Here is a 25,590-nt window from a genome sequence, read left to right as displayed (position 1 = left end):
TAGAAAATTGACAATAAAATAATTACTCCAATATAATTTATTAGAATGTCAAGGAAGCAAAACAATGCTGGCCTTATTTACTTTTTAGAACAAACAACATCTTACAATACCTAATTTCTTCAACCACTTAATAATTGACTGATATTTTGTATATGTACAAATTTGCAAGTTAGACTTAGAACTCTTTTTTGAATCAACAACAAATCTATTTTTCATCAGTGATAAGCAGGCATAAGACACTTGTTGGGAGAAAGTCGACTGGATTAATGATCTTGTGGTAAAAGAATAATCCCTTCCAAAATGGCTGCCAAAAATTAACAAAACTAAAAAAACTTTGTGAGATTACCATTTTGAGTATGTTCTTTCTTAAGTTAGTTATGAATGTTTAATCTATTGAATTCTAGGACCATTGAAGGTAATTTTCCAGCAGCCATTATGGAGGTGTACTGCAAAAGGCTCAATACTCTTAAGTATTACTTTGTCAGATGCCATTCCTAGGACAAGCTGCCATAAACTGTGTCTCTCTACGTCAACCAATGCTTCTGTCTCAATTCCATGTAAGTGTTTTGAGCCAATACTCTTCCCTGTCAATAAATTACTCTGTATTTTAGGGGCTCTGTGCTGAAAAGCAAAGCATTGTCCCTTCTGCCTTGGAGTCTTGTATCCCATTTTGCAATCACCTTACAGTTATGTTAGGATGAAGGTTGAAGGTACGTGATGTTGTTGTCTTCGATTCACCTGTCGCATCTTTCAAGAAGTCCCATATAAGTATCGTGTCATCATGGGAACTACTCACAATTTGAAAATCATCGAACTGTAGTCTGAACACCCTCCCTGTGTGTTCCTGAAACAAAACAAGAAAAATATCAGTTTTTCTGAAACACCTGTACCCCCCACCCCACCCCACCCCTGCAGGCTCTTCTAGGAGGCCAGTTACATCTAGGACACATTTTGGGGAGTTTTCTTTAACAACGACAACAAAAATATTAAATAGATCACAAGTAAACATGACCAAGCAAAGTAAGAGCACCCCCTGAAACCAGTGCACAAATCAAAAGCTTAATCTGCTTCCCCCCCACCCTCCCACGAAAGCTAAATTTCAAGAAGCATTCTCGAGAACAACAAAAAACAAAAAAAATGGTAAGCCATGCAGTCAGAAATTTACTATTCACACAGAGCCTGGGCTGTGGATCAGAAATTTACTACGGTATTCACACAGAGCCTGTGCTGTAGAACAGAAATTTACTATTCACACAGAACCTGTGCTGTAGATCAGAAATTTACTATTCACACGTAACCCGTGCTGCGGATTAGAAATTTACTATGCACATGTAACCTGTGCTGTGGATTAGAAATTTACTTTTCACACATAGCCTGTTCTGTGGATCAGAAATTTACTATGCACACGTAACCTGTGCTGTGGATCAGAAATTTACTATGCACACGTAACCCGTGCTGCGGATTAGAAATTTACTATGCACATGTAACCTGTGCTGTGGATCAGAAATTTACTATTCAAACATAGCCTGTTCTTAGGCAGTTTTGAAGGGTTTTCAATAGGTTGTTACCCGCAAAAAGCATTTGTTTTTTTGATTATTTGGAGTTCAAATTCTCTAGGCTTGGTCCCAGCCTTGTGCTACAAGATATTAGCAAAGTCCAAAACAAAATTGTTATTCAAACAACACTTTTCCATGAACAAAAAATCAAGCCCCATAAAACCACCGCTGCACAGCTAGTGCCTATTTCATACTCTGATAGTCCTCACTCACCACCAGTGTGCGTAAGCATAACGTCCCGGCGGGTGCTCTTGGATCAAGCGCTGCCTGTAGGTCCCACACTTTTATTTTACTAAAGAGAGACAAAACAAGAACACATCTTTAACTTGAATAATAAAAAGACAACTTGAAGGGAAGAATTTAGTAAAATGTTAGAGATATTTCAGAAGGTTATTATCTCATATGAGTGATCTTACCCATCATAGGCTCCACTAACAATTCTCTTATTATCGAATCGAATGCATCTACAAGAAAAAACACTCACTTGATAAAAGTATTATTAGGGTTTATTACACTTACTATAAATATTACATTTCTTCCAGTCTGGTATTTAAGTTTTAATATGGCAGATTTTGATATCAGTAGTATAAATAAAAAATTAAGCCTTGGGTATATTTGGCAAAAATGTAAAGCCTAACTCTGAATTGTAGTATGATTGTAGCATACCATACTTACCTAACAAGTTCTTCATGCCCCTCCAAAACTCTTAGACATGCCCCACATTCTATGTCCCACAACCTGGGAAGGGATATACATTTTATGTATGGTGTATAATAAAATTGATACTAAAACATATTAACTGACTTTGGGGGTGAAATCCCCAGCAACATCCAATGCTTTTTACTCGGTTAACTCAAACCCCCTGATAACTAGAACTGTGTTCTTTTCCCTGAAGGAATTAAGTTTTCTAAGAACTCTCACCAAGATCTCTGAAGTGCTAAATTAATTTCTCACTTCCTTCAATAAAGAATTTGCTTCCTTCGATAAAGAATTTGTAGAGGAACACATTTAGTACCCTGTGATTGGTCAAAGCATAAGCCAAGCCAAGTGGAACTGTTAGCCAATGAAGTGGTTGAACAAAGCTGTTGTTTTCATTGTGTTAGGGAATATAGGAAATCCTGGGTAAGGCCCTTTCCATTGAGCCTTGTGAAAGCTATTTCCATTTTGTAATCTTCTCCCTTTCATTTTCTGTTTGCTTGTGTCCGCCAAATTTAATACGGATAAACTGTAGAAATGTATATATAGTAGCCCAAGTAATTATCACATTTTACCTGATAGTGTTGTCTGAAGAGCCACTAACAACTAGTCTGTCCCGGTACTGCAAACAAGCAATTCCTCTTCTGTGTCCATTCAACGTCCGAACAAATTCACAAGTTGATGTACTCCAAACCTTCAAAAACAAAGAAAAAAACCCAGCTATTTTAGCATACCCACATCCGAGTTCATGTTTCTCTCTAAAGCTTAGAATTCTGAAGCAATCCTATAACTAAGTTTTCCATTTCTAAAGTGAAGAAAGTACCAGATGGAATCAGCTTAACTGAAAATCAAGACAAAATTAAGTGTGTTTTTAATATTTAATTACACTTAGAAGGAGAGGTTTCTAATGAAAAAGCATACCTTGATAGTGCGATCACCAGATGCTGACACGATGTATTTGTCGTCAAAGTCCACTACATTGACTGCAGCTCTGTGTCCCACCAGGACTCGCCGCAAACTGATGTCTGTCGGCGACTGCATGTCCCAAACAGCAATGGAGCGATCCTGTTAAAATTCACCCCTAATTATGGTTTAAAACTTTCAAAAGTATGTATAGTTTTCCTAATTTCCAAGGCCTGTGGGCGTTGTAGGCATAATGTTGCTTCCAATTTATTTGTATTACTTTTTGCTATCACCATCAGTGACTTTGGTTGGAGTTGTGGAGGGCCTTAAAAGCATGTGAATACTTTACAACTACCAACACTTCTACAGTAATCCTCACAAAGAAGACTAAGCAAACATGGAGATTAGAGAACTAAGATGGAATTAAAAGTGAAGTAAAAAGCCATAAGTGCAGATATGGAGAAAAAATAATTAATCTCCCCCCAGCCCTTACCCCACATAAACAAGTAAAAATTCTATATCATCGATATAAATGCAATAAATTAATATTATTAATTATAAAGTAAAACATTCCCATGTTGCATTACCCAAGCTTAAATACTGTATAAAATGACAAACCATTCTGAATACCCAAATAAATGATTGAAAACTGCCAAACAAGAATAAATGCAAGACAAGAGCAAAAAAGAAATTAGGTAAAGATGTTTGCAAATTAATACCTTTGAACATGTGACCATCATTCCTTCCTGGAATCTGAGATGCAAGACGGCCTCACAATGGTGAATCAGAGTGTTCAACATGTCGCCTGCATGGACGTTCCACACCCTGCAAACACCAACATTCTGTCACAAACCAGCGTACAATATCTCAAATGACGTGCAGAATGATGGATGTATGACCGTTATCCCAAATAGTTTATTCTAAAGAAAGCTTACATGGTCATTGATGAGTGTAAGTAGCAAATATTCTATGGTGCATCAAATGTGCACACAAGTGTATAGTAAAAAAAGGGAAAAGGCTCATGGACAAACCGAAAAATAAATGGGGTACCTTCTGTCAAAATATGATTCAATGGGGCAGACTTTTCCAGTTATTCCTTAATAAGGCATATTGATGTAAAATATTGTCTCAGCCCTACTTATATGATTTATGAAGGGATGGAGGACAGAACAAAAGGAGCAAGAGACAGACAATCAGATATATGAGGGGGAGGGGGGGGCAAAAGAAACGTCCTTCAAATATATCATGAATGTTTACAATGTACTGTGTGCAAAAATAGATACAAACAAGGTTTTTCATGTTTAAATTTGGAGGGGTCATTACTTTGAAATTATTACGAAATTAATTACCTGACAGTAGAGTCGCTTGAGCCAGTCACTATGACATTCTCGTCGTACTGTAAGCACAGCACAGACCCTGTATGCCCTGTCAATACCTTGACACATGCTAGACTTTTCTTGTCCCAAACCTATGAAGGATTAGGGCATGTAACAGGTGGCATAAGCACGTGGATTTTATGTTGAAGATGGGGATACAGATCACAATTGTTTGAACTATAAAAAAACAATTGTTTGCTAGATTGCAATATGGGTTCACAAAGCATAGCTAGGCATAAGAGTTATATACACCTATTTCAACATTTAATTATGGTTTTGGCATTGCTGGAGTTTATTTACTACTTTCATTCTTACGTGTAATAAGTACCCATAAGTACCATTCATTCTTTCGAACGCTGTACACACAGACATGGTTTTTTTTAATAGGTGTATAACAGAAATAAAACCCAGTGCAAACAGTTGGAGCAGCAATGTTTTTGCTGCTTGTACAGTGCCTTCTTGCCCTGCAAGGTTACGCTAGCAATATTAATAGGTACTACAGTAGGTCTATTTGCTTTACTACAGTAAGTGTTTAGTCAGCTAGAGTATCATCTAGCCTGCAGCTTTACCTTGATGGTGTTATCTCGTAATCCACTGACTATCTTGTGGTCATCATACTGCAAGTAGTACACTCCTTTGCTGTAGGTCTATTTGCTTTACTACAGTAAGTGTCTAGTCAGCTAGAGTATCATCTAGCCTGCAGCTTTACCTTGATGGTGTTATCTCGTAATCCACTGACTATCTTGTGGTCATCATACTGCAAGCAGTACACTCCTTTGCTGTTTTCGCTGCGGCAAGGGATCTTGTGCAAGGCATGATTGCCACATCTCCAATTTGTCTCTATAGTCTGTACAGGTTGAATTAGATCAATGAGGCAATCGATTATAATAATTATAAAGATCTCAATAACTGATATTTCAGAAATACTGTTAATTAGCCTTTGGCTGCCTGTTCTGTAATAAACATTACTGTATATCATTGTTGTTATTATAATTACAGGGTTCCCACAATGTTAGACTTTTAAAATCCAGGACTTTTAATGACCTTTTCAAGGATTTTTTTTATCCAAAAACTCATCACATAAAATTACATAAACTTTCATTTGTAAATGCATAATCTGTAGGCAACTTACATCTCAACACAAACATTTACTCAATGTCTCAAACTTTTCTTCCGGATGATATTTTCCATGACTTTTAATTACTTTGGTGGGTTTTTATTCAAATTCAATGACTTAATAGACCTGGAAAATGACATTTCTAAATTCCAGGAATTTCCAAGATTTTAAGAACCCATGTGAATTAATCTTTTTATCATTTTTTAGTGCTCCTGTGACTGTGTGGTTATTGCTTTTCTTATCTTTATTTGCTATATATTGTTAATATGTTAAGCAACATTTCTGCATGAGAAAACAATACACACCTCAAGATCTTGTATAATCTTTGGGTACAGCTTTCTAAAGAAATCATTATTTGGTGGATCTGGAACTTTTGATTTAAATAAATACTGACCCCTGAAAAATAAGAATAAAAAATAAGAATCAAACAAAGCCACACCAACTAAATGTCTGGTGACTAAAACTTGTGGGACTACATATTTTAATTCTGGGGTATGTACATCTAAAGGAGTGCTTGAGATTTATAAAAGAGAATTTGTTTGGGGGGGGGGGGGTGTTTAGCAATTCATCACATGGTAGTGGCTAATACTGGGGGAATCATATGTACTGTATCATTAAGTATCTCTGTGTTTTCACGAATCAGGCTATTTTTAGGTTGATCAGCTATGCTGACATTAGTCAAGCATATATAAGTAATCAGAGGTTGCATGCGTAAATGGAAGTTTTAGGGAAATATTTCTCTTCCTTTGATTGCAAGCTTGAACTTGAGCTTCGTAAGTAGATATGGATTAAGAAAGTCCGACAGAAGAAGAGACAAGTAAAGTGAAAATATACCAAAGATACTACAAAAGCTTGTTCTTGCCTAAAACAGTGCATATGGATAAGATCAAATATAACATTTACACAAAGGGCAAAAATGACTTAGTGCTCTTCTGAGCACCTTAAAGCCTGATTTGGGAAAATGCCAAGGCACTGATACAATACCAGAATGTGGGAGAGTTGTTTGTCCCTACTTAAAAGCAATTGAAAGTCATTGAGTGCATTACTCAATGATTTCCTTGCAGAAACCTGATAGGAAACTCAATCAAGTATTTTATCTTTAAGTATAGGTACTGTAATCATACAGTTTCAATTCGGGATTAATTTGCATGAGTAAGTTTTTCAAAAAGTTGAGCTTTTTGAAAAACTCACAAGTACAAATTTATCCCGAATTGAATGAGAAAACTGTATGATTATTTTATTAATAATATACATGTACAAACTAGGAAAGTCGAGTTTTTGTTTAAATACAGTTTGAATACAGTGAAACAGTGCACGCTCTTTTCATAACTGGCATGATTCGTCAACAGCGCGCACGATGAGTTGTGAAAATTGAAAACTTTCGCATAGAAATCCTAACAATTTTCATGTCTTTTTTCGCTTTGTCTTTCTAATGTTTGAATTGTTTTTATCAAAAAAGGTTTTGAAAATTGTGTAGAGTATTATACAGTATCTATCATGTAACAAAATAATAATTTTCATGGATTTTGACTTTTAATGCACTGGTATTACAACTTTCTGCACTGGTGTTACAGCAAAATTGCATTGCTCTCAGCCAATCAGAATCGAGAAATTTGTGCATGTATACTACTAAGTGAAGTAACATTATACATAACTCGAATGGTGTTTCTTACCATCCTCTTCTCTCAGATAGACCATGCCACAAAGGATCTGTCCTAACTTTACGTTCAATTAACTTCTTCCAAAGCATTCCGTCCGCTATAACCCTGTGCCATTCCTTACAGACAACCTCAGCAGCACATAGGGATTTCGCATCCAGGAAAGATAATATATTCTCAGCTATATGGTCTAGTCCTTTGGCTGAAAAGAAACAATGGAAAAGTACTTAATACAACTGTGATATCTTAACCCTTTGGGTTGCCAAAAACTGATAGCCGATTCTACCCTGAAGAAGTCTTATTAAAAACGAAAATTAAGCAGAGTTGACTACCACTTATTCGTAAACCATATTTATACTCTGGTATAAATATAATTCGGGAATTTGATCGATTTGTTTTGATTAACCCTTTGGTGATATAATACTCAAGGCAAAATAAAAAAGACTTGTTACAAGATGAAACTCTCATTTGTTCAAAAAGTCTATAAATTCTATAAATAAAAGTCTATAAATTAGTTATAGATTGGAGGTAAAATATGTCTAAATACAGTACACCCAAATGACAAAAATCAAATACTTATTGTTTACTATTTTGTCAATTTGACCAAAATCGACTAAAAACTCATTGAAACAATTTGTTTAACTAAAAATTTACCAAAACAGCATGTTATCTGGGATTCTTATGGGCATTATTGAACTAAGATTCCCCTAGATGAAATGTAAAGATCTATGAAAATATAACACACAAGTCATAATGTTAGGATAGACCATTTAGAAAATTGTAGAGACTGTAAAGAGATTGTAAAGACGATGATAAAAAAAAAGTCTGTTTGGGTTAGGAAAATCACAAATGCAGACACAAAAGAAAAAATATAATAGTTGAATTTAACAAATGGAAGTGGGAATTCAAATGGAAAAACATGTTCCACGGGGAGTCCATAACCAATATCAATTTAAGAAATTTCTAGACATGACTATGAGCAAAATTATCAACAGGTGAAAAATGGGAATGCATCGATGATGTTGAAATTATCTAAAAAATATAAATCATGCAACATTTTTTGGATAAATTATTTTATAAAATAACCTTAAGTCGCACTATAAGGTAATTAACGTTTATTCAAAGGTTTATTGTGATTCAAGGATAAAAAATAGAAAGTCTGGAAAAATGGTTCAAGGGCATAAGATAATAGTTGTCAAGGAATTTGTCACGTACTGTAAGCAAATGCCAAATAGAAAATGTGTCCTCTGTTATCCAGCAAGGAGTTGAATTTAGATAAAAATACTGTAAAAGGAAGACTACGAGAATGTTTGATGGTGACTAGATGCAGAACATAGTGGGAAATAATTATTATTGAAAAGAGGGAAAACAAATTTGCTTTTATTTTTTTTATATCCTATTAAGACAGGGATAGGTCTAAGACATTACGAAAAAGGTAAATGTTATTCCATCGATGGAACAGTTTTTCCCTCATCCTACCTTATTTAAGTAAGATTTGAACGTTCAAAGAAGTGGAAGCGAGGAAAGGGATATTTAGCTTTGTACGACGTGACAAATGTCGTGCAGAAGAAACGCGGGGATTAAAATCAGTCACGCCGCGAGTTTAAACAAAAATATCGACAGCAGATACATAAATATAAAAATCATCCATCACTTAAGTACACACAACATTAATTTTAGAGTAAAAAGAGGGAAACCAAGAGAGATTTGAGTGAAATGTCAACGGATTTCATTCTGTTTGACCAACTCACCTTCGTTTGAAACTCGTAAGACTCAAAATGACACAGCGCTTTTCTCGCAAATAATCAAACTGGTTACGCGAAATAAAGTTTCGTTGGACTTAAACATGTAGACTTCATTCATATAGAATGTAGTGGATCTTTGGAAACACACTCACCCGGTAAAGCGGTTATAAAGTCCCTCTGCAGCATAGGTTTTAGGAATGCGTTGACATGACCATGTTGGAAATGGCACATCCGCGAAAGTAGGTATTCCACGAACTGAACTTGCTCAGATTCTGTCCATTTTTCAAAATACTCCATACAAGAGTCTCTTTGTTCAAAATACTTTTCCGTAGCCATCTCACTCGTGTCTAGTTGGTCTTCATCGTCCGTCACCATGGCCTGAAAGAGTTCGAAAAATAAAAACATTGTAGATGTGATCTGAATACTTCCTTTTTCTGAGGTGGAAATTCGCGATTAGTTTTCATAATATTCCGTCCAATGGCTAATAAACAAAGTGTTGGAATATTACTTTTTCATCCCCGCTGTTGTATTCTATCATGTCGGCGTTCATTTATAAAAAAATATCGTCTGAATATCCACAAAAGTTTCGGAAATCAGAAATTTTCTGCTTCGGCTCTGCCTACTCAAGTGACATCACGAGATTTGTACTGAGTCGACGCAGTACCATCGATTAGTGGAATCCAGGGCTAATAATGGCCGCTCGGCCGGAAGTCGTTAGGAATTTCTCTTTAGCCGCCTTTTTTGACGCAAGTCTGCCGCTTCGTTCGGTGTAGCGTACTTCCGCTTGAAAGAGCATGTTCGTGAGACCCCTTTGATCAGTTGATTACCGTCCAATACGCACTTCCGAAAATGTAATTGCTACACAAAAAGTGATAATATTTTAGCCAGTGTCTTTGGTTTAATTATAAACTGAAATACTCATCAAAACAACCAATCTTTATATAAAAAAAATAAATATCTAGGTCGGGGTTATCAATGCTTCTTTGAATAATGTGCGTATCTTTGATTTCTTTTCCTCCTTTCCTTTTTTTCTCAAACTCATAACCGCGGGCTGCCTGTGGTATTACCCATAGTGCGCTGTAACCCTGCAAGTAACCTCTCCCGTCACTTCCTCCAAGATGGTGGACCTCAAACAACTCCAGGCGGTCAGTGTTTTTCTTATGTTCTCGTGGTTTTCTTTCTGCATGAGGGTCTTATTCATTCTATATCTTTCAGTCTCTTCCCAAAGTACCTGGGGCAGGTGGTCTTACCCAAGAAGTAAGTAAATTTACGACATTATTATCTGTTTTGTTGATTTGAGCACGTCGAATTCTAAACATATCCACGTGAGTTAAAACTTTATTTCATCCATACTACATTATACATACAGACAGATTTTATTAGAATGCTGTACATTGGCTATTATTCTCTAACATTTATAAGTGAGATTGCCTAATTAAAAAGCAGTCATAAATGTATTTAGCTACAATGCTGTGGTGTTTTTTGCACAGGTAGCCCAAGCACCATCAATGAGTAATTTGAACCAACCGGCTCATTGACCGTTAATATAGAGAACATATGGAGTTGTTACTTTATGCTAGTTTTCTCCCATAAAAATGCAATAAATTCAATTCAACTTGGTGTAGTACTTGCGCTGTTCGGTGATTTAGAATTCCCTCTATCTCCCACTATAGAAAGAAGTAAAGGTTGGTTACTAATTTCCAATCACCTCAGCTAAATTGCTAGGTTCTCGAAAAATACGCAATGCACAATGATTTCAACTAGGGGAGATGATTGCCCAATAAATTTCACATTGCATTAGCTGATAATATTAACCAATTCCCCTAGTTTTCAATCTCCAACCGTTGATTCAAAAGCCTTCAACAACCTCCAGGTATCCGCGTCCCTTCTAGATAATAATAATAATTATAATATAGTTTATTAAACCTTTTTTGGTGAGACTCCCTTCCAGACCTAAGACACATGCTGTGTTCTGAATCAATGGTTCTGTTATGAATCAGGGCGTAAACCGGACTACTAGGCTTAATCTCAGTCACAAATTTCTTACAATTATCCACATGTCTGTCTTCTAAAATCATGTTGTTGGCTCGTGCTAAAGCGTCACAATACTTAATTCCAGGCCAGATGATACCTAAGGCCCTCTTCTGAATGTTTTCTAGTTGATCGTTAAGATATTTGGGTAAACCAACGATAACAACCAAGGCATATTCAATCGACGATCTGATCAGCACACACTAAATCAACACAATATCGGCAGGTGGAACGTCAACGGAAGTCATGCCTGATGACATGTAGTAGGTATATTGTACCCCTTTTATCTTAATTGATGGTTGTGTTTACTTGCTAGGAACAGATAGAATTGGATTGGGCCGCCAAGGCACACCACCATGGAGAGGCTCACATGAAGGTGATTCACTGGACAGTAAATCACACCTTAGACTAGAAACTTCTGTTCACAGCTTGTTGACACCCAATTCAGGTCATGAGATTATTTATTTATTCTAGGCAGGGTAAAGCTTAATTAAAATCAATTTGCCCTCAACCAATAACTTGAAACAAAAATTCAACCAGAAAATTCAAATTTCCAACTAGCCTTTGGTGACACAATCGACAGAGTGTCGCTCTGTGACTGTGTCTTTTAAGCGTGGTTCACACTGGTGAAATAACACAGTATAGGCACTCACTGTTTTATGTTCTTATGTTTAAGTGTGTACATGCACAACGTAACATCGACATAAGACGTGGATGTGGCTAAAACTGAGGACTTAAAAAAATATATACAACATATTGACATGGCAACAAAACAACAAAGAGAAACCCAAATGTCATTATGTCGATATGTTGTAATTTGTTAGTATGTTTTCAGTGTGCATTACACTTTACCGCTGGTTTCCAAGGTCATTTCCTGATTCTAGCATGAGTTAAAGATTTTGTATTTTGTGTATAAGATAGAAATATGACTGTTCTGTTTCATTTGTTACAGATCATCTCAGCATTTGATCCTGCAACATTAAACTTTACAAGGTATGTTTTTTAGTCCTGATACAGCCAACTTGCTACAGCATGCCATCCTCCATAGCACATGTAATCTTTTATGTTGCTGCTCATAAAAACATGTGAAAGGGTAAAGAATAATAAAACACGGAAAGTCTTGACTAAAATGTTATTGCAAAAGCATTAAATTTGAGAGAGTCCAATAGTCAAATTCTTAGGCTTGCTGTCATCATTTAAATTTAATGGGAAAACACAGGCTTACTGTGAAAAAAGAAAAAAAGGTCTCTGGCCAATAATTCTTGCCTGGATGAGTACATTTGTTTTGGAAGAAACATTCACTCCAATTTTCCATTTTTATTTACCAGAAGTTTGGAGCATTTGAGTGAGTACAAGACAAGGATAGAGTTGAAATACCAAAATATTGGAGCTCAAACAAAAAAAAAATAATGTGAATGACAATACAATTACGAAATTGAAAATGAAATACAAGAATCCAGAGAGAGCATGACTGCAAGAAAATGCACTAAAGTCAGAGATTCTCTTTTGACCTATTAACCCCATGTACCACCCTCAACTGGTGCCGTATTCCTTATTTATACAGTTATGATGATGACATATACAGACAGTATTCAAGGTGTTTCAAGGGCTTAAAGGTAAAGATTATAATTAGACTAGAAGTTCTCATAGAGAAGTGAAGTGCTCCATCGTATTGGTACGTACAAGGGAAACTAATGTTAGCTTGAGTTAATCGACATTCCTTGACCTTCCTTGATAAATTACAAAAAAATATATCCTAATAACAACTGGGCATGACAGTCACCCAGAAAAGAGAAAAGGACCGCAATAAAATTCAGAAAATTTGAGGAAAAAAAGAGCCTCCCCCTCTCTGTTTTGTCCGGCAGGCTGCAGCTCCAAGAAGCGCTGGGGCTGGGGGAACGATATAAACAGTCGAGAATAATAGATTCAGGGTCACTGAGCAGCTTTGATAACCCCCAAATCAGTAAAGGCACCCTTAACAATGTCAGTAAATTTAAAATGATAAAAATTGTCTTCAGGATGGATATATTTCGTTTTCCATATACCATTCTCTTTGCTATTTCGCACAAACCATATGCTTGGGCTACATGTGGTCAGCTTGAAGTTGTCTTCGGGAAAACCTGAACCCGACCCATCCTTGTTCCCAGGGTCCCACCCTCCCCTACCCCCAGGGGCAAGGGGGATATGAGGGGAAGACCCTTGGCCCGAGGATGAACCCTAAAGTTTTCACTTCTGCCTAAACCATGCAATGTCATATTTTTACAAATCGAATGTTCTTAGCTTCCAATCAAGGAGTTTTTGTGATTGTTGATTTATAACTTGTCTATGATTGTCAATAAAAACAATGTTACATGCTGTACATAATTTTGCAGTTGGCACAGCATTCTAAATAGTAGTTTAGCTTGCGGAATGGAGATGATGCAGAATTTCTAAGATCTAAAGTATCTTTACTATCACTTTGACTGATAATGTAACACCCTTGTTTATCATTGTTTATACATTGAAGACATCATTTCTCAATCTCACTTTTCCAGCAATGTTTCAGCTTGCTGTAGTTCACTTCCACATGGCCATGCTCTTGTTTGAAGGACTTTGAAGTTTTTCTCTCACATGATTAGTCTTGTGTTTGATATGATTTATCTCCTAGACCATCACCATGCAATGTCATATTTTTACAGATCAAATGCTCATAGTTCCCAATCCTGGCAAGGAGTTTTTGTGATTGCTCATTTCAATGATGTTATGTATGCTGTACATAATCTTGCAGCTTGCTGTAGTTCGCATCCACATGACCACACCTTTGAAGGACTTATTATTTTTTCCTTACCCTGGCCAGGAGTCCTTTTATTTGCTGGTTGTTGTACTTCAGAAGAAACTTCAGTTTTTGGTGTTTACTTCAATTTCTTTTGTGATGATTTTCCATTACTTAATATTTCAAGATTGCAGCTGTAAATATAAAGAAATGTTTGATATAATTGTATATTTTATAGGTACATTCTGTGAATGTACTTACCTGAATATCTCTAATATGACATAGGGCCAAGACAAAACTTAGCTTAGGAGCCTTGTATATTTTTTGCCTATTCCATGCAAACTTTACTTTTAAAAAAACCTGTCAGTTAGCTGTTGGTAGGTCGTTGGTATGAGATTTTCTGCTTGTTTAGTAAGCTTCTATTCACAACTTTGTAATTGGTTGTAAATTCAACAAAATTAAGATTAGATATTTCTGGTGACTTGTCATAGACAGTGCGATTGGCATAACCATCAAGAGGGGAGTTCTCACAGCACATATAAGTAAGTAAGTACCATCTGGCTTGGCAGAAAAAAAGTCGAGTTGTCACCCTTTCTGTACTCTGAAAGGGAGCAGTTGACACGCTTCGAAAGCCGTGATAAATAAAACCGATCAAATGTCGGGTATTAGTTTTCACACTTTCCAAATAATCTTGTAATTTCGCCATGTTTGTGTAGTCAAAGAAGCTCTGACCATCGGAAAATGTTGCTAAATGATTACTTGCCGCGAGCCACGCTACACTGATTTCAACAGGGAGCCCAAAACTGCCCACAAATGCCGTCCGTTCGCCCAAATGAATCGAGGATGAAGACGCATAGAATAATAATTGTTCATGGGGGGGAGGGGTTGGGAGGTTTTCACTTCCAAGATGGCGACTAGCCACAGGGAGCCCAAAAATGTCTTCAGATGCCGTCCGTTCGCCCAAAAGAATCGACTATGAACATATTGAGCTCTGCGAGATTAGTTTTTCTCTCGCTCGCTAACGCTCACTCGAGCAATAATTTTAATTGTAAATATTTTTATTGTTCAAACATTAAAATATTTGCAGAAAAGGCCAATATTGCACGAAAAAAATGACGTGCATTGTAAAATTAGAGATTTAAATCAAACTGTTGGATAAGCTTCCATACCATAATTTGACAGAATAAAGGGGAGTTGGCGCAGTCTTTTCTGTAAATATTAATCAGACTCTATCTTATTGGTTCCACACCTCAAGTGTTTATTATACAGTATTTAGAGTATTTATTTTTCAGCACACGATTTACAATGTAGAAAATTAACCTAAAAACATTTAAAAAGTATTTATTTTTCAGCACACAATTTACAATGTAGAAAATTAACCTAAAAACATAGATCGATCTAGTATCAAATCTGGTATGGAAATCGAATTATCGTAAATGCTTGTTTTAAAATGCTTGTTTTATTGAGTAGCAAGAGGGCACAAATTTAAAGCAGGGGATTTATTTGACAATTCAGAGTTCAGCCCTATACGTGAATAACTGTCATGAAGAAATTAAACTACATCATTGATCCATAGTAAATTGAACAGAACTTGAACAAACTCCAGTATGTGTCTTCTATTGTTCAAAAAGACAAAATGTTAACTTTGGGTGCTGGAAGCCTTGGGTTCAGTTAAACATTCATTTTTGAAAGGTATGGAGTAAGCCCTGATATCTGAATTATTTTTTATAGTCATAGTCATTTTCTTAGCCAATCAAATTACTGATTCAAAATGCACTGGTCCTATTAACATGATTGTGGTTGCAGATTGATATCATAAACCCTGATGACCTCAAGTCAGACGAAGCTAGAATTGTGAGTAGTTGTCATCATTAGTATCATCATTCCTTGCCACCTATGTTATATGCCTGACTCTTTCTAAACATTTATTTGAAATATATACATGAATCACTGCAGGCTAAGAGATGTGGATTCTTCGGTTATTTGAAATAGGTATATGTGTGTTTGGTCCCTACACACTTAGTTTTGCACTGGACAGCCATTGCAATAATTTATACCAAATTTTTTAGTTTGAACAAACATTAGATAATAAAAAGCAATTGTCAAAAATGCCACCTTTTTGGACAGCTAACATTGAATAATAGAGTGCCTGAAACCTTAAGCATTACCTTGGTAATGGTATTGGTAATTGGATTTAGACTATTTCAAAACTGCATAGATGATATCTATTCCTCTTTTATTGACATTTGGGTCAGAAAAAGCAAACAGGAAATATATGATTTTTTTTGCAATTAAGTATTACTTGTATTTTGATGCATTTCTCTTAGTTATGGAAACCCTTCTGTGAAATGTTCAGAGACAGAATTCCTCACTACAACTTTGGGACACTTTTAAGGTACATATTTACTATAGGAGAAGTTCACAATTTTCAGATATGTACAAGGCCTAATTTTTGTGGTTTCCATTTGAAGACTTGACTGCAACAAGGGGTACACTGAGGAAAACACCATTTTTGGTAAGTTGCTAAAATTTTAGTGTTATTACAATATAAACACTGGTAGATCAAGACTTTTTAATGAAAGTTTTCTTAGTGTTTTTAAAGAGATTTTGAGGCTGTAGCGCAAGGAAAACTAATCTTTGACTATCCTGATTGTTTCAAACTTCTACACTCACCAAAGTCCCAAATCCTCTACATCATCTTTCACTATAACGTGCTAGTTGTGCTGTGTTGTCTTGTGCTGTGTTTTTCTGTGCTGCAATGTGTTATAGTGTGTTGTGATGAATATACTCACTTATTTATAATGGATTACATCACCTATAGGGTTAACAATTGGAAATCCTTAATTTTGGAGTGTGTTTCCAATTTAAAATTGACATTTTCTTGCTTATTTTTATTACAGTCACCAAAATTGAGTTTTATGCGATAGAGATCGCCAGAAATCGCCAACATCTAAACAAGTTTCACCTTCGCAAAGATGAGCAAAAGAAAGATGCTACCCCAGAAAATGAAGAAAAGAAAGTAAAAGATAGTAATTAATAGGAGAAACGATTAGGGGGAAGTTTTGTTGTATTGGAATTGTATAAAATGGGAGTAAAATGTTGCTATTGGTGAAATTGGTGTAATTTTTCATTTTACTACCCAAAGCTACCAAAAGGCGAGGGCCTTGCTAAGCCGCCCAGCCCAAAGAAATCACTTACATTTGTTGTTTCGGTGAAATCCTCAACTAAACATTACAGTTTTATAAGACTTTAAACACGAGCTAACAAACTCCTGTGGAGACTCTAGTTTTATCGAAGTTCAACAAGGGTTTTGGGCTTACAGATCACGTGACCTTGTGGGTGGCAAACTCAAGCCAAAATAAACAGACTGCGCCCGTCCCGTCACAGAACAAAGAAAAAATAAAATCTTTAAATGAAGCTAAACCCCTTCTAAAAAAAAAAAACTTTCTGGCTTTATTCGTAAGCGCTAAATAAGTAGCTTTTTTGCTGTTAGAGTAGTTTTCAAAATCCCGTGCAACAAAATGTAACTACAACTTTGGGACACTTTTAAGGTACATATTTACTATAGGAGAAGTTCACAATTTTCAGATATGTACAAGGCCTAATTTTTGTGGTTTCCATTTGAAGACTTGACTGCAACAAGGGGTACACTGAGGAAAACACCATTTTTGGTAAGTTGCTAAAATTTTAGTGTTATTACAATATAAACACTGGTAGATCAAGACTTTTTAATGAAAGTTTTCTTAGTGTTTTTAAAGAGATTTTGAGGCTGTAGCGCAAGGAAAACTAATCTTTGACTATCCTGATTGTTTCAAACTTCTACACTCACCAAAGTCCCAAATCCCCTCTACATCATCTTTCACTATAACGTGCTAGTTGTGCTGTGTTGTCTTGTGCTGTGTTTTTCTGTGCTGCAATGTGTTATAGTGTGTTGTGATGAATATACTCACATATTTATAATGGATTACATCACCTATAGGGTTAACAATTGGAAATCCTTAATTTTGGAGTGTGTTTCCAATTTAAAATTGACATTTTCTTGCTTATTTTTATTACAGTCACCAAAATTGAGTTTTATGCGATAGAGATCGCCAGAAATCGCCAACATCTAAACAAGTTTCACCTTCGCAAAGATGAGCAAAAGAAAGATGCTACCCCAGAAAATGAAGAAAAGAAAGTAAAAGATAGTAATTAATAGGAGAAACGATTAGGGGGAAGTTTTGTTGTATTGGAATTGTATAAAATGGGAGTAAAATGTTGCTATTGGTGAAATTGGTGTAATTTTTCATTTTACTACCCAAAGCTACCAAAAGGCGAGGGCCTTGCTAAGCCGCCCAGCCCAAAGAAATCACTTACATTTGTTGTTTCGGTGAAATCCTCAACTAAACATTACAGTTTTATAAGACTTTAAACACGAGCTAACAAACTCCTGTGGAGACTCTAGTTTTATCGAAGTTCAACAAGGGTTTTGGGCTTACAGATCACGTGACCTTGTGGGTGGCAAACTCAAGCCAAAATAAACAGACTGCGCCCGTCCCGTCACAGAACAAAGAAAAAATAAAATCTTTAAATGAAGCTAAACCCCTTCTAAAAAAAAAAAACTTTCTGGCTTTATTCGTAAGCGCTAAATAAGTAGCTTTTTTGCTGTTAGAGTAGTTTTCAAAATCCCGTGCAACAAAATGTAATTGTTAAAGTGTAATAGTCAAGCCAAAACAAAAGAGATTACAGTATATTAGTTCTATATAAACTAAATAGTATTTCACGGGTTTTTGAAAACCACTCTATTTTGCCGCTAAAAGCCTGAGTGCGCCCTTCTTTGCCACTCAAAAGTCAGGTGATCTCTTATCGCAATAGCCACCTCCGCAGGCAACTCTATAATGAAAAGGACGGAAAGAATGGGTTACCCGTGGCGAAATTGCGGAGGAGGAAGCCTAAGGCTGCAGCGCTTCCGGTTTGTCACTTCCGTTTTTTTTGCCACAGGAAACCCAATCCTTTTTTTTCTTTTTTTGGTCTTTGAGATGGCTGTGGAGGAGGCTATTATTGCAAGTCCCCTATTGTATTTTACAGTCAGACCAGCTCTTGCAGAACGACAGCGAAAAACACTCAATGTTATTACTGCGTTCTTTTGGCATTTTACAGACTCTAGAGTTTTTTCGCTTATAAAATAAACAGTAGGTTACACGTTTTTTTGCCCATTGTGGAAAACAGAGCCATCCCTCTGTTTTCCACAATGGGCACAATGTTTTCCAGAAACCGCCGCCTCGTTCTCGCGCTTCGTTACTTTAACTAACAGGTAGCCCAGCACTGTCGATAACCGGCTCATTGACCGTCCATAAGGGGAATTCTAAATTTCGCAGAACAGCGCTAAAAGAGTCCCAAATACGCGCTAAATCACTTAAGATAATAAACAACTACAAGTACTACATTAAGTTCGAAGGAATTTATTACATTTCTATTTCTAGCATAAAGTAAAAATACACATTAATTCAATTAGCCGGTTGGTTCGAATTACTAACATAACACGGGCTACCTGTGGCTGACCTCGACGCCCTGGGTGTGACGAGGAACCAATGATAAGCCTGCTTAGCAGCCTATTTTGAAAAGTGTCACGCACGCCTCCCCCACAAGCGTGCGCAGTCACGATGGAAAAAGCCAAGGGTGAGTGGCATGGACCCCCGACGCCTAGTTGGTTGAAACCTGGTGTAACAGGTCCATAGCAAGTAGTAGGATTTTTTAAAGATTTTTTATTGCATTCCCGTTATGAAAAGTAGAGATCTATTCTCTAGAATTAAGGCGAATATTCTGCACGATGTGTATAATGGTCATCGGACGCAATGACCTTTTGATACTTTCTCAATAACAAAAAAGTTTGTTAACCGGTAATATGTCTCACCTGACTACGATATGGAGGTCCACTTCAAAACGGAAGGCCTTTTTTCTTTTATAAGAATCATGTTTGATGTTGCTTTGCCCTTTGTTGGAAGTAAAAAGAGCATAAAATAGCTTTGCTAAAATATAAGACTATACACTCAATTCACAAAGCTGAACGCGCCGAAAATCAACAAATTAGTTTCGAATGTGATGCTCACGAGATACTTTCGATACTTGGAAGTCAAGTCCTATACGATCACTTAAACACGAATTATGGTCTATTTACTTCATTTGGTTCTCAATGAGATGACCAAGAAAAGATAAATGGATGATATAGCGGATGATTGCATTTTGGACATCTGAACTCGCCGTGAGCCTGGGCTACCTGTGGTTTGTTTGGTCTCTTAGCATGGCTTACCGCTGAAAGAGGTGACAGTAAAGCATTTTGCAATCTAACCCGGGTAGAACTGTGTAAACCGTCGAGTTCCCCACATGACGCACCCAAATAGGCGGGGCTTCTTGTTCGTTGGGCCGGATGTCTTATACAAGAGTAACGGAAGCCATTTGTATATCTTATGGGTGCGACTATAGATAAGAGCTTGGAAGTCACAGTAAGGTTAGTAAAACATGGAAAGCTACGTGACGCCGCAACTTTAGGCTCGATTTCCACCTCGTTTATATGAGCCCGCAGTACGTGCCCCAAACATCATTAGTCAGGCTGGTAAAGGGGGGTATGGATGACGTTTCACGGACCGGGCAAAATGGCTTTCCACGTTAAACGGATATAAAAATGGCCTTTTAAATTGTTAAATCACGTTTCACGAACGTCGAAATGGACGATTTCACGTTTCTCGTAGGGTGAAAAATGGCCACATCTCGTTTCACGAAAATACCCTTTACCACCGTTATTTGTGGGGCTGATGAGGCCTAGTGAAGGCTGGGAATAGAGCCATCGTAACCTCAGGCGCTAGTGTAACTAATGACACCATAAATTGCTCTTTTTGAATTGATTTTGGACAAATATCTGGCCTTTCAGCCAGTTATTACTCGACAATTGCGCACGCAAAGTCGTACAGAAAGCACGAAAGCGGCGAAAGGACTCGATAAAAACAGACGGTGTTGTGTTAGCAAAGTCAATTTTAAGCCTTAGAAATAGCAAATTGGGTGTGTTCGAAGGAAATGTTAACCCTAAGAGATAGCAGAATCGGCAAAATCGTTCAACACCACCAAGGGATAGCAGTTGGCCGAAATGTTATACCCTAAAAGATGTGACGATCACTTTTCTGAAGAGTCCCCCCGGACGTAGTTGTAATGGGTTGTCAGCGTATGACCTTTTTAATTGTTGGATTGCGAGCAGTAGAAACAAACTTGGTTTAAGGCTCATCAGGATCCAAACAACGCTTGCAAACACAATAAGTGTGACATGACTTCTGCGAACACAATAGCTTATTTGAGACAAACAATTTAAAACAAAAATTTCAAGTCAAAACAAGGAGCAGTATTTGCGTCAAAATATGGTATCATGTGCTTCAATGTGTATTAAAGGATGCACAGAACTCTAAGAATCATTCACTCTGCAATTTTCTCGACAAAAAGGGGTCTTTTTGAGAGTGTTGTAAAGATGGAAAGCTCGGGAGTGAATTTAAGCGCTGCTAACGGATCGGAAACCAATTTGAGCGTTTCTAACGGATCGGAATGGCTGACAAACGATTGTTCACGCTCCGAATTTTTTCTTACCATCGACACCATCTTGTATACAGGGATTTTCTTGGTTTCTTACTTTGGTAATACGTTTCTGATTTTGGACGTCATTCGGAAAAGCACAATCATACGAGTGACCACTTTCGAGCTTCTCTACATGAACATTGCAATTGCTGGTATCCTGATAGCCTTCTTCGCGTTGCCGAGAGAGTTGTTTGTCAACCTCGCGCGAACCGAGTCATGGCACCTCGGCGGCGTCTCCGGACTCGTCCTCTGCAAACTCGTGTGTTTCATTACTGACATCTACCCTTTGGTATCAGCTCTCCTGTTATGTTTTATCGTCATCGACCGCTATGTAGAGACTGTGTGGCCTCTGTACTGGACCGTACACCGGAAGAGGGAATTCCACAGAATTGCCATCTCAATCTCTTGGATTGCACCCGGAACATTTCTTTTATACTACCTTTCCGTCTACAAGCTTGTCGACAGAGGCACTGAGGTCTACTGTGCCATAGAAAGTACGGCATATTTCGACCCGAAGAAGTCCTTTCAGTTGTTTGGAACCATATCTGGGTGCATGTTCTTTATAGCGCCTTTAGTCATTATCATCCTCCTTTCCCGCGTCATCCTACAAGACTGCGCAAGAGTGTCGCCCAGCAGCAACCAGTTGGTACATCTTGAGCCTGAGCATAGGAGTTCCTCATTCAGTAACAATCCGGAACTGTCCCAGTCCCAACTAGTCAGACCGTCTTCCAACAATACTCAGCAATTAGAACATGCCCAGCGCCAGCAACGACTTGTAAGATCGACACATCAAGTCCCACGCCAGCAACGACTTGTAAGATCGACACATCAAGTCCCACGCCAGCAAAGACTTGTAAGATCGACACATCAAGTCCCACGCCACGACGTCGACTACCGCAAGACGAGAGTAGGCTTGTTGATGATTTTCATCGCCTTTTTTACGCCCTTCTACGCCACGATTTCATACTTCCTCATCAATTCTACCTCAATCATGTCCTGTACTTTCATATTCTACTGGCGTCTGGCCCGTATGATGACATACGTGTACTCCTCCTTCAGCCCGGTGATTTACTTATTATTCAATACCAAACCATCTCACCTTCGCATTGTTACAAGGGAGATAATTTTGCTAGTGCCTCACCAAATTTTGTATTGGGCATCAAAAATACGAATTCGACGTAATAGAGTATCTGTTACGATAAGGGAGGGGGAGAGCGATTTTTCATCGTCTACGGACTCACCCGAGAGCAGTGACTAAAGGCAGAGATTTAGGGGAAGAGGGAGAGCGAAGTCATCGTCTACGGACTCTCTCGAGTGGGTGTGAAAGGATTCCTATTATCATTCTATTATCATTATCTGTTTTATGGTTACTTGTCCATATATGTATATATAGCCTACCTATCACACCACTGTGCAGGGTGGAGGGGGGGGGATTGCTCATTTTTCCCTCCTCCTCCCCCTGCGGAGCGCATTATCCAAGATGGCTGCCGTGATACGCGAACTACGTGTTTTGGGTTTTTGTGTCGAAAAACTATATCAAAGCCTACAGGTTAGTGTATAAAAAACACTGAAGGGATTGTTAGGAGACGCTGTCATTACGTTAGCATAAATTTGTAACGTTATAGTAAGAGAGCTTTGTATTATGCGACACATGATATCAATAAAGACAGTATGCAAATTTTTATTACCCAAAAGTCAGCATAACCTTAGCCTACCCAAAATGTACTTTTTTAGAACATAAAAAACGACATTTAACTAACCGATCGAGATTCAATACCCTCCCTCCCTCTCACCCCCCCCCCCCCCCCCTCCCCTCCCTTCCCCATGTAAAATCACTCCCAAATCTCTAGAACAAATTCAAAAGCAAATCTCGGCTAAAATGTACTAATGCACTCATTACCTCGCGGGGGGGGATTTTTTTTTTTTGCTTGAGTACCAGTATTTTGACTTTTTGTCATCTGCGAAGAGCGAGCAATTTGATAAAGGTTTGGCGAGCTCCGAAACGTAATTTTCAAATTTTTACTGGAAGCGCAAGTGCAACAGAATGCAGATGCTTGATTGTCGTACGCTTGTGTTGTGCTAGTATTTGACCGATTCTCGCTTGTGTTGCGCTAGTATTTGAACGATTCTCGCTTGTTTTGCGCTAGTATTTGACCGATTCTCGCTTGTGTTGCGCTAGTATTTGACCGATTCTCGCTTGTGTTGCGCTAGTATTTGAACGATTCTCGCTTGTTTTGCGCTAGTATTTGACCGATTCTCGCTTGTGTTGCGCTAGTATTTGACCGATTCTCGCTTGTGTTGCGCTAGTATTTGACCGATTCTCGCTTGTTTTGCGCTAGTATTTGACCGATTCTTGCTTGTGTTGCGCTAGTATTTGACCGATTCTCGCTTGTTTTGCGCTAGTATTTGACCGATTCTCGCTTGTGTTGCACTAGTATTTGACCGATTCTCGCTTGTTTTGCGCTAGTATTTGACCGATTCTCGCTTGTGTTGCACTAGTATTTGACCGATTCTCGCTTGTGTTGCACTAGTATTTGACCGATTCTCGCTTGTGTTGCACTAGTATTTGACCGATTCTCGCTTGTTTTGCGCTAGTATTTGACCGATTCTTACTTGTGTTGCGCTAGTATTTGACCGATTCTCACTTATATTGCGATAGTGTTTGACCGATTCTCACTTGTACTGCGATAGTGTTTGACCGATTCTCACTTGTGTTGCGATAGTGTTATTTGACCGAGTCTCACTTGTGTTGCGCTATTGTTTGACCGATTCTCGATTGTATTGCGATAGTGTTTGACCGATTCTCACTTGTATTGCGCTAGTGTTTGACCGATTCTCACTTGTTTTGTGCTTCTATGTTTGACAGACTTGAGTTGCCGCCAAAACATAAGAGGAAGGTGTGATAAATCACTTCGCAAGACATAAACACAAATATTAAATAGCATGTACACGCCACAACGGCGCGAGGCAAGGGGTGCGACCGATAGTAGGACAGATAACGCGGTAATGTTTATTGACTTTCGCCATCTACAAATAGGGCTCCAATAGATGGAGGATGCATGCCCCATTGCATATTTTGTGATGTTTGCACAAAAAAGGAAATTCAACGTAGTCGTGACACGAATTTTACAAACGCAGTGGCTATATAGCCTCATCCCCAGGCTACTCCCTTGCTGTCAGCTCCATGATGCTTTGCGCGCACTCACAAGGGCCAGTGACGTCATAGCCATGTAGAGCATGATAGGCCCGCCGAGAAGCAAAGGGATGAGGCTAGTGGCTATATGCCCAAAAGTCGGGACAGGTCTTGGATGGACTTTCAATTTACAGTTTTCAATTTATTCAAATGACCCGTTAATTGTCTTCCTAGTGAGTTCAGAGTATTCTATTTGTTGAGAAAGGGCAAGCGAATCTGAATAGAGCTTTGTTGTCGGTATTGAATGTTTTCCGTTGTCTGTGTACACTATGAAATCGTTGACCAATGTTCGTCCTGCCGAAGGGTCACGCCCCTTTTGCGTCACGCCCCTTTTTATAATGTTAATCGATAATAGTCAGAATTTGTTGTCAAACAGGGGCTACAGGTAAATGAGTAACTCTATCCCCAGCGTTTGAAAGTGTCGTTCGAAAGTGGTACGGGGTAACGCGTAGGGAATACAGCCAGTTTAGGTAGGAATACGTGCTTTATTCAACACTAACAAGACATTAGACATCATTTCTGAGTAAAATTATCCTATAGCCCGTGTGTCAACTAATCTCGAACTTCCTAATCCCCTAAACTGTCGAATAAACCGTGTCTCAAGCAAAATTGTTCTTCTTTCGGGGCGTGTAAATGATTTATCGAAAGGAATGGACCAGTTTCCGTTACCATCCTCCCTATCCAGCCTCCTTCATCACAGACATCGGGGGTCCTGCGGCTATGCGATTGATAGCTGGCCACAGGGAGCCCGCGAGGAGGTCACTCCCCATTGACATGCGTTTTAAAGTAATAGAGGCGAAGGGATCTAGGCGTCGAGGATTCTTCCACTGTGAGAAAAAAAATGGAGGATCACCTTCACTGTCGAATCCGTTGTATCGCGACGCCGCATTTTCAAAACATCGATTTCTTTTTGTCTTTTGTGATTTTCTGTTCCGCCAGTCAAATTATTCTAAGCCAAGCAGATTCT

General features: G+C 38.0%; 2 protein-coding genes across 4 annotated transcripts; one reads left to right on the top strand and one right to left on the bottom strand.

The window, feature by feature from the left end:
* Positions 1 to 19: 19 nt before the first annotated feature.
* Positions 20 to 9,710, bottom strand: LOC5521070 (F-box/WD repeat-containing protein 1A). 2 transcript variants are annotated; one of them, XM_032366200.2, is made up of 14 exons: positions 9,560 to 9,710; positions 9,204 to 9,429; positions 7,322 to 7,508; positions 5,954 to 6,044; positions 5,274 to 5,378; positions 5,101 to 5,133; positions 4,505 to 4,623; positions 3,875 to 3,980; positions 3,174 to 3,317; positions 2,828 to 2,946; positions 2,232 to 2,294; positions 1,973 to 2,020; positions 1,770 to 1,848; positions 20 to 844 (listed from the first exon to the last, which is right to left on the bottom strand). In XM_032366200.2, exons 1-14 carry the CDS (start codon positions 9,599 to 9,601, stop codon positions 677 to 679), a joined length of 1,530 nt encoding a protein of 509 aa, XP_032222091.1. In that variant the 5' UTR covers positions 9,602 to 9,710; the 3' UTR covers positions 20 to 676. The 2 variants fall into 2 exon arrangements, with proteins under 2 accessions (XP_032222091.1, XP_032222090.1); XM_032366199.2 differs by lacking the exon at positions 5,101 to 5,133 and having other exon boundaries at positions 5,241 to 5,378.
* A 408-nt stretch (positions 9,711 to 10,118) lies between these two features.
* On the top strand, positions 10,119 to 18,106 carry LOC5520977 (protein PBDC1). Of its 2 annotated transcripts, none has more exons than XR_007311911.1 (11): positions 10,119 to 10,196; positions 10,267 to 10,308; positions 11,399 to 11,458; positions 12,035 to 12,075; positions 12,647 to 12,698; positions 15,641 to 15,688; positions 16,162 to 16,229; positions 16,306 to 16,349; positions 16,735 to 17,385; positions 17,462 to 17,505; positions 17,893 to 18,106. XR_007311911.1 is itself a non-coding variant. In XM_048729010.1 (11 exons), exons 1-10 carry the CDS (start codon positions 10,170 to 10,172, stop codon positions 17,465 to 17,467), a joined length of 507 nt encoding a protein of 168 aa, XP_048584967.1. In that variant the 5' UTR covers positions 10,125 to 10,169; the 3' UTR covers positions 17,468 to 17,505; positions 17,893 to 18,106. The 2 variants fall into 2 exon arrangements, 1 of the variants encoding a protein (XP_048584967.1); XM_048729010.1 differs by having other exon boundaries at positions 10,125 to 10,196; positions 16,735 to 16,853.
* The last annotated feature ends 7,484 nt before the right edge of the window (positions 18,107 to 25,590 follow it).

Source organism: Nematostella vectensis, chromosome 6, assembly GCF_932526225.1.
Source record: "Nematostella vectensis chromosome 6, jaNemVect1.1, whole genome shotgun sequence".
Taxonomy (NCBI): domain Eukaryota; kingdom Metazoa; phylum Cnidaria; class Anthozoa; order Actiniaria; family Edwardsiidae; genus Nematostella; species Nematostella vectensis.
Note: the sequence above shows the minus strand (reverse complement) of the source record. Positions and strands in the feature narration are given on the sequence as shown.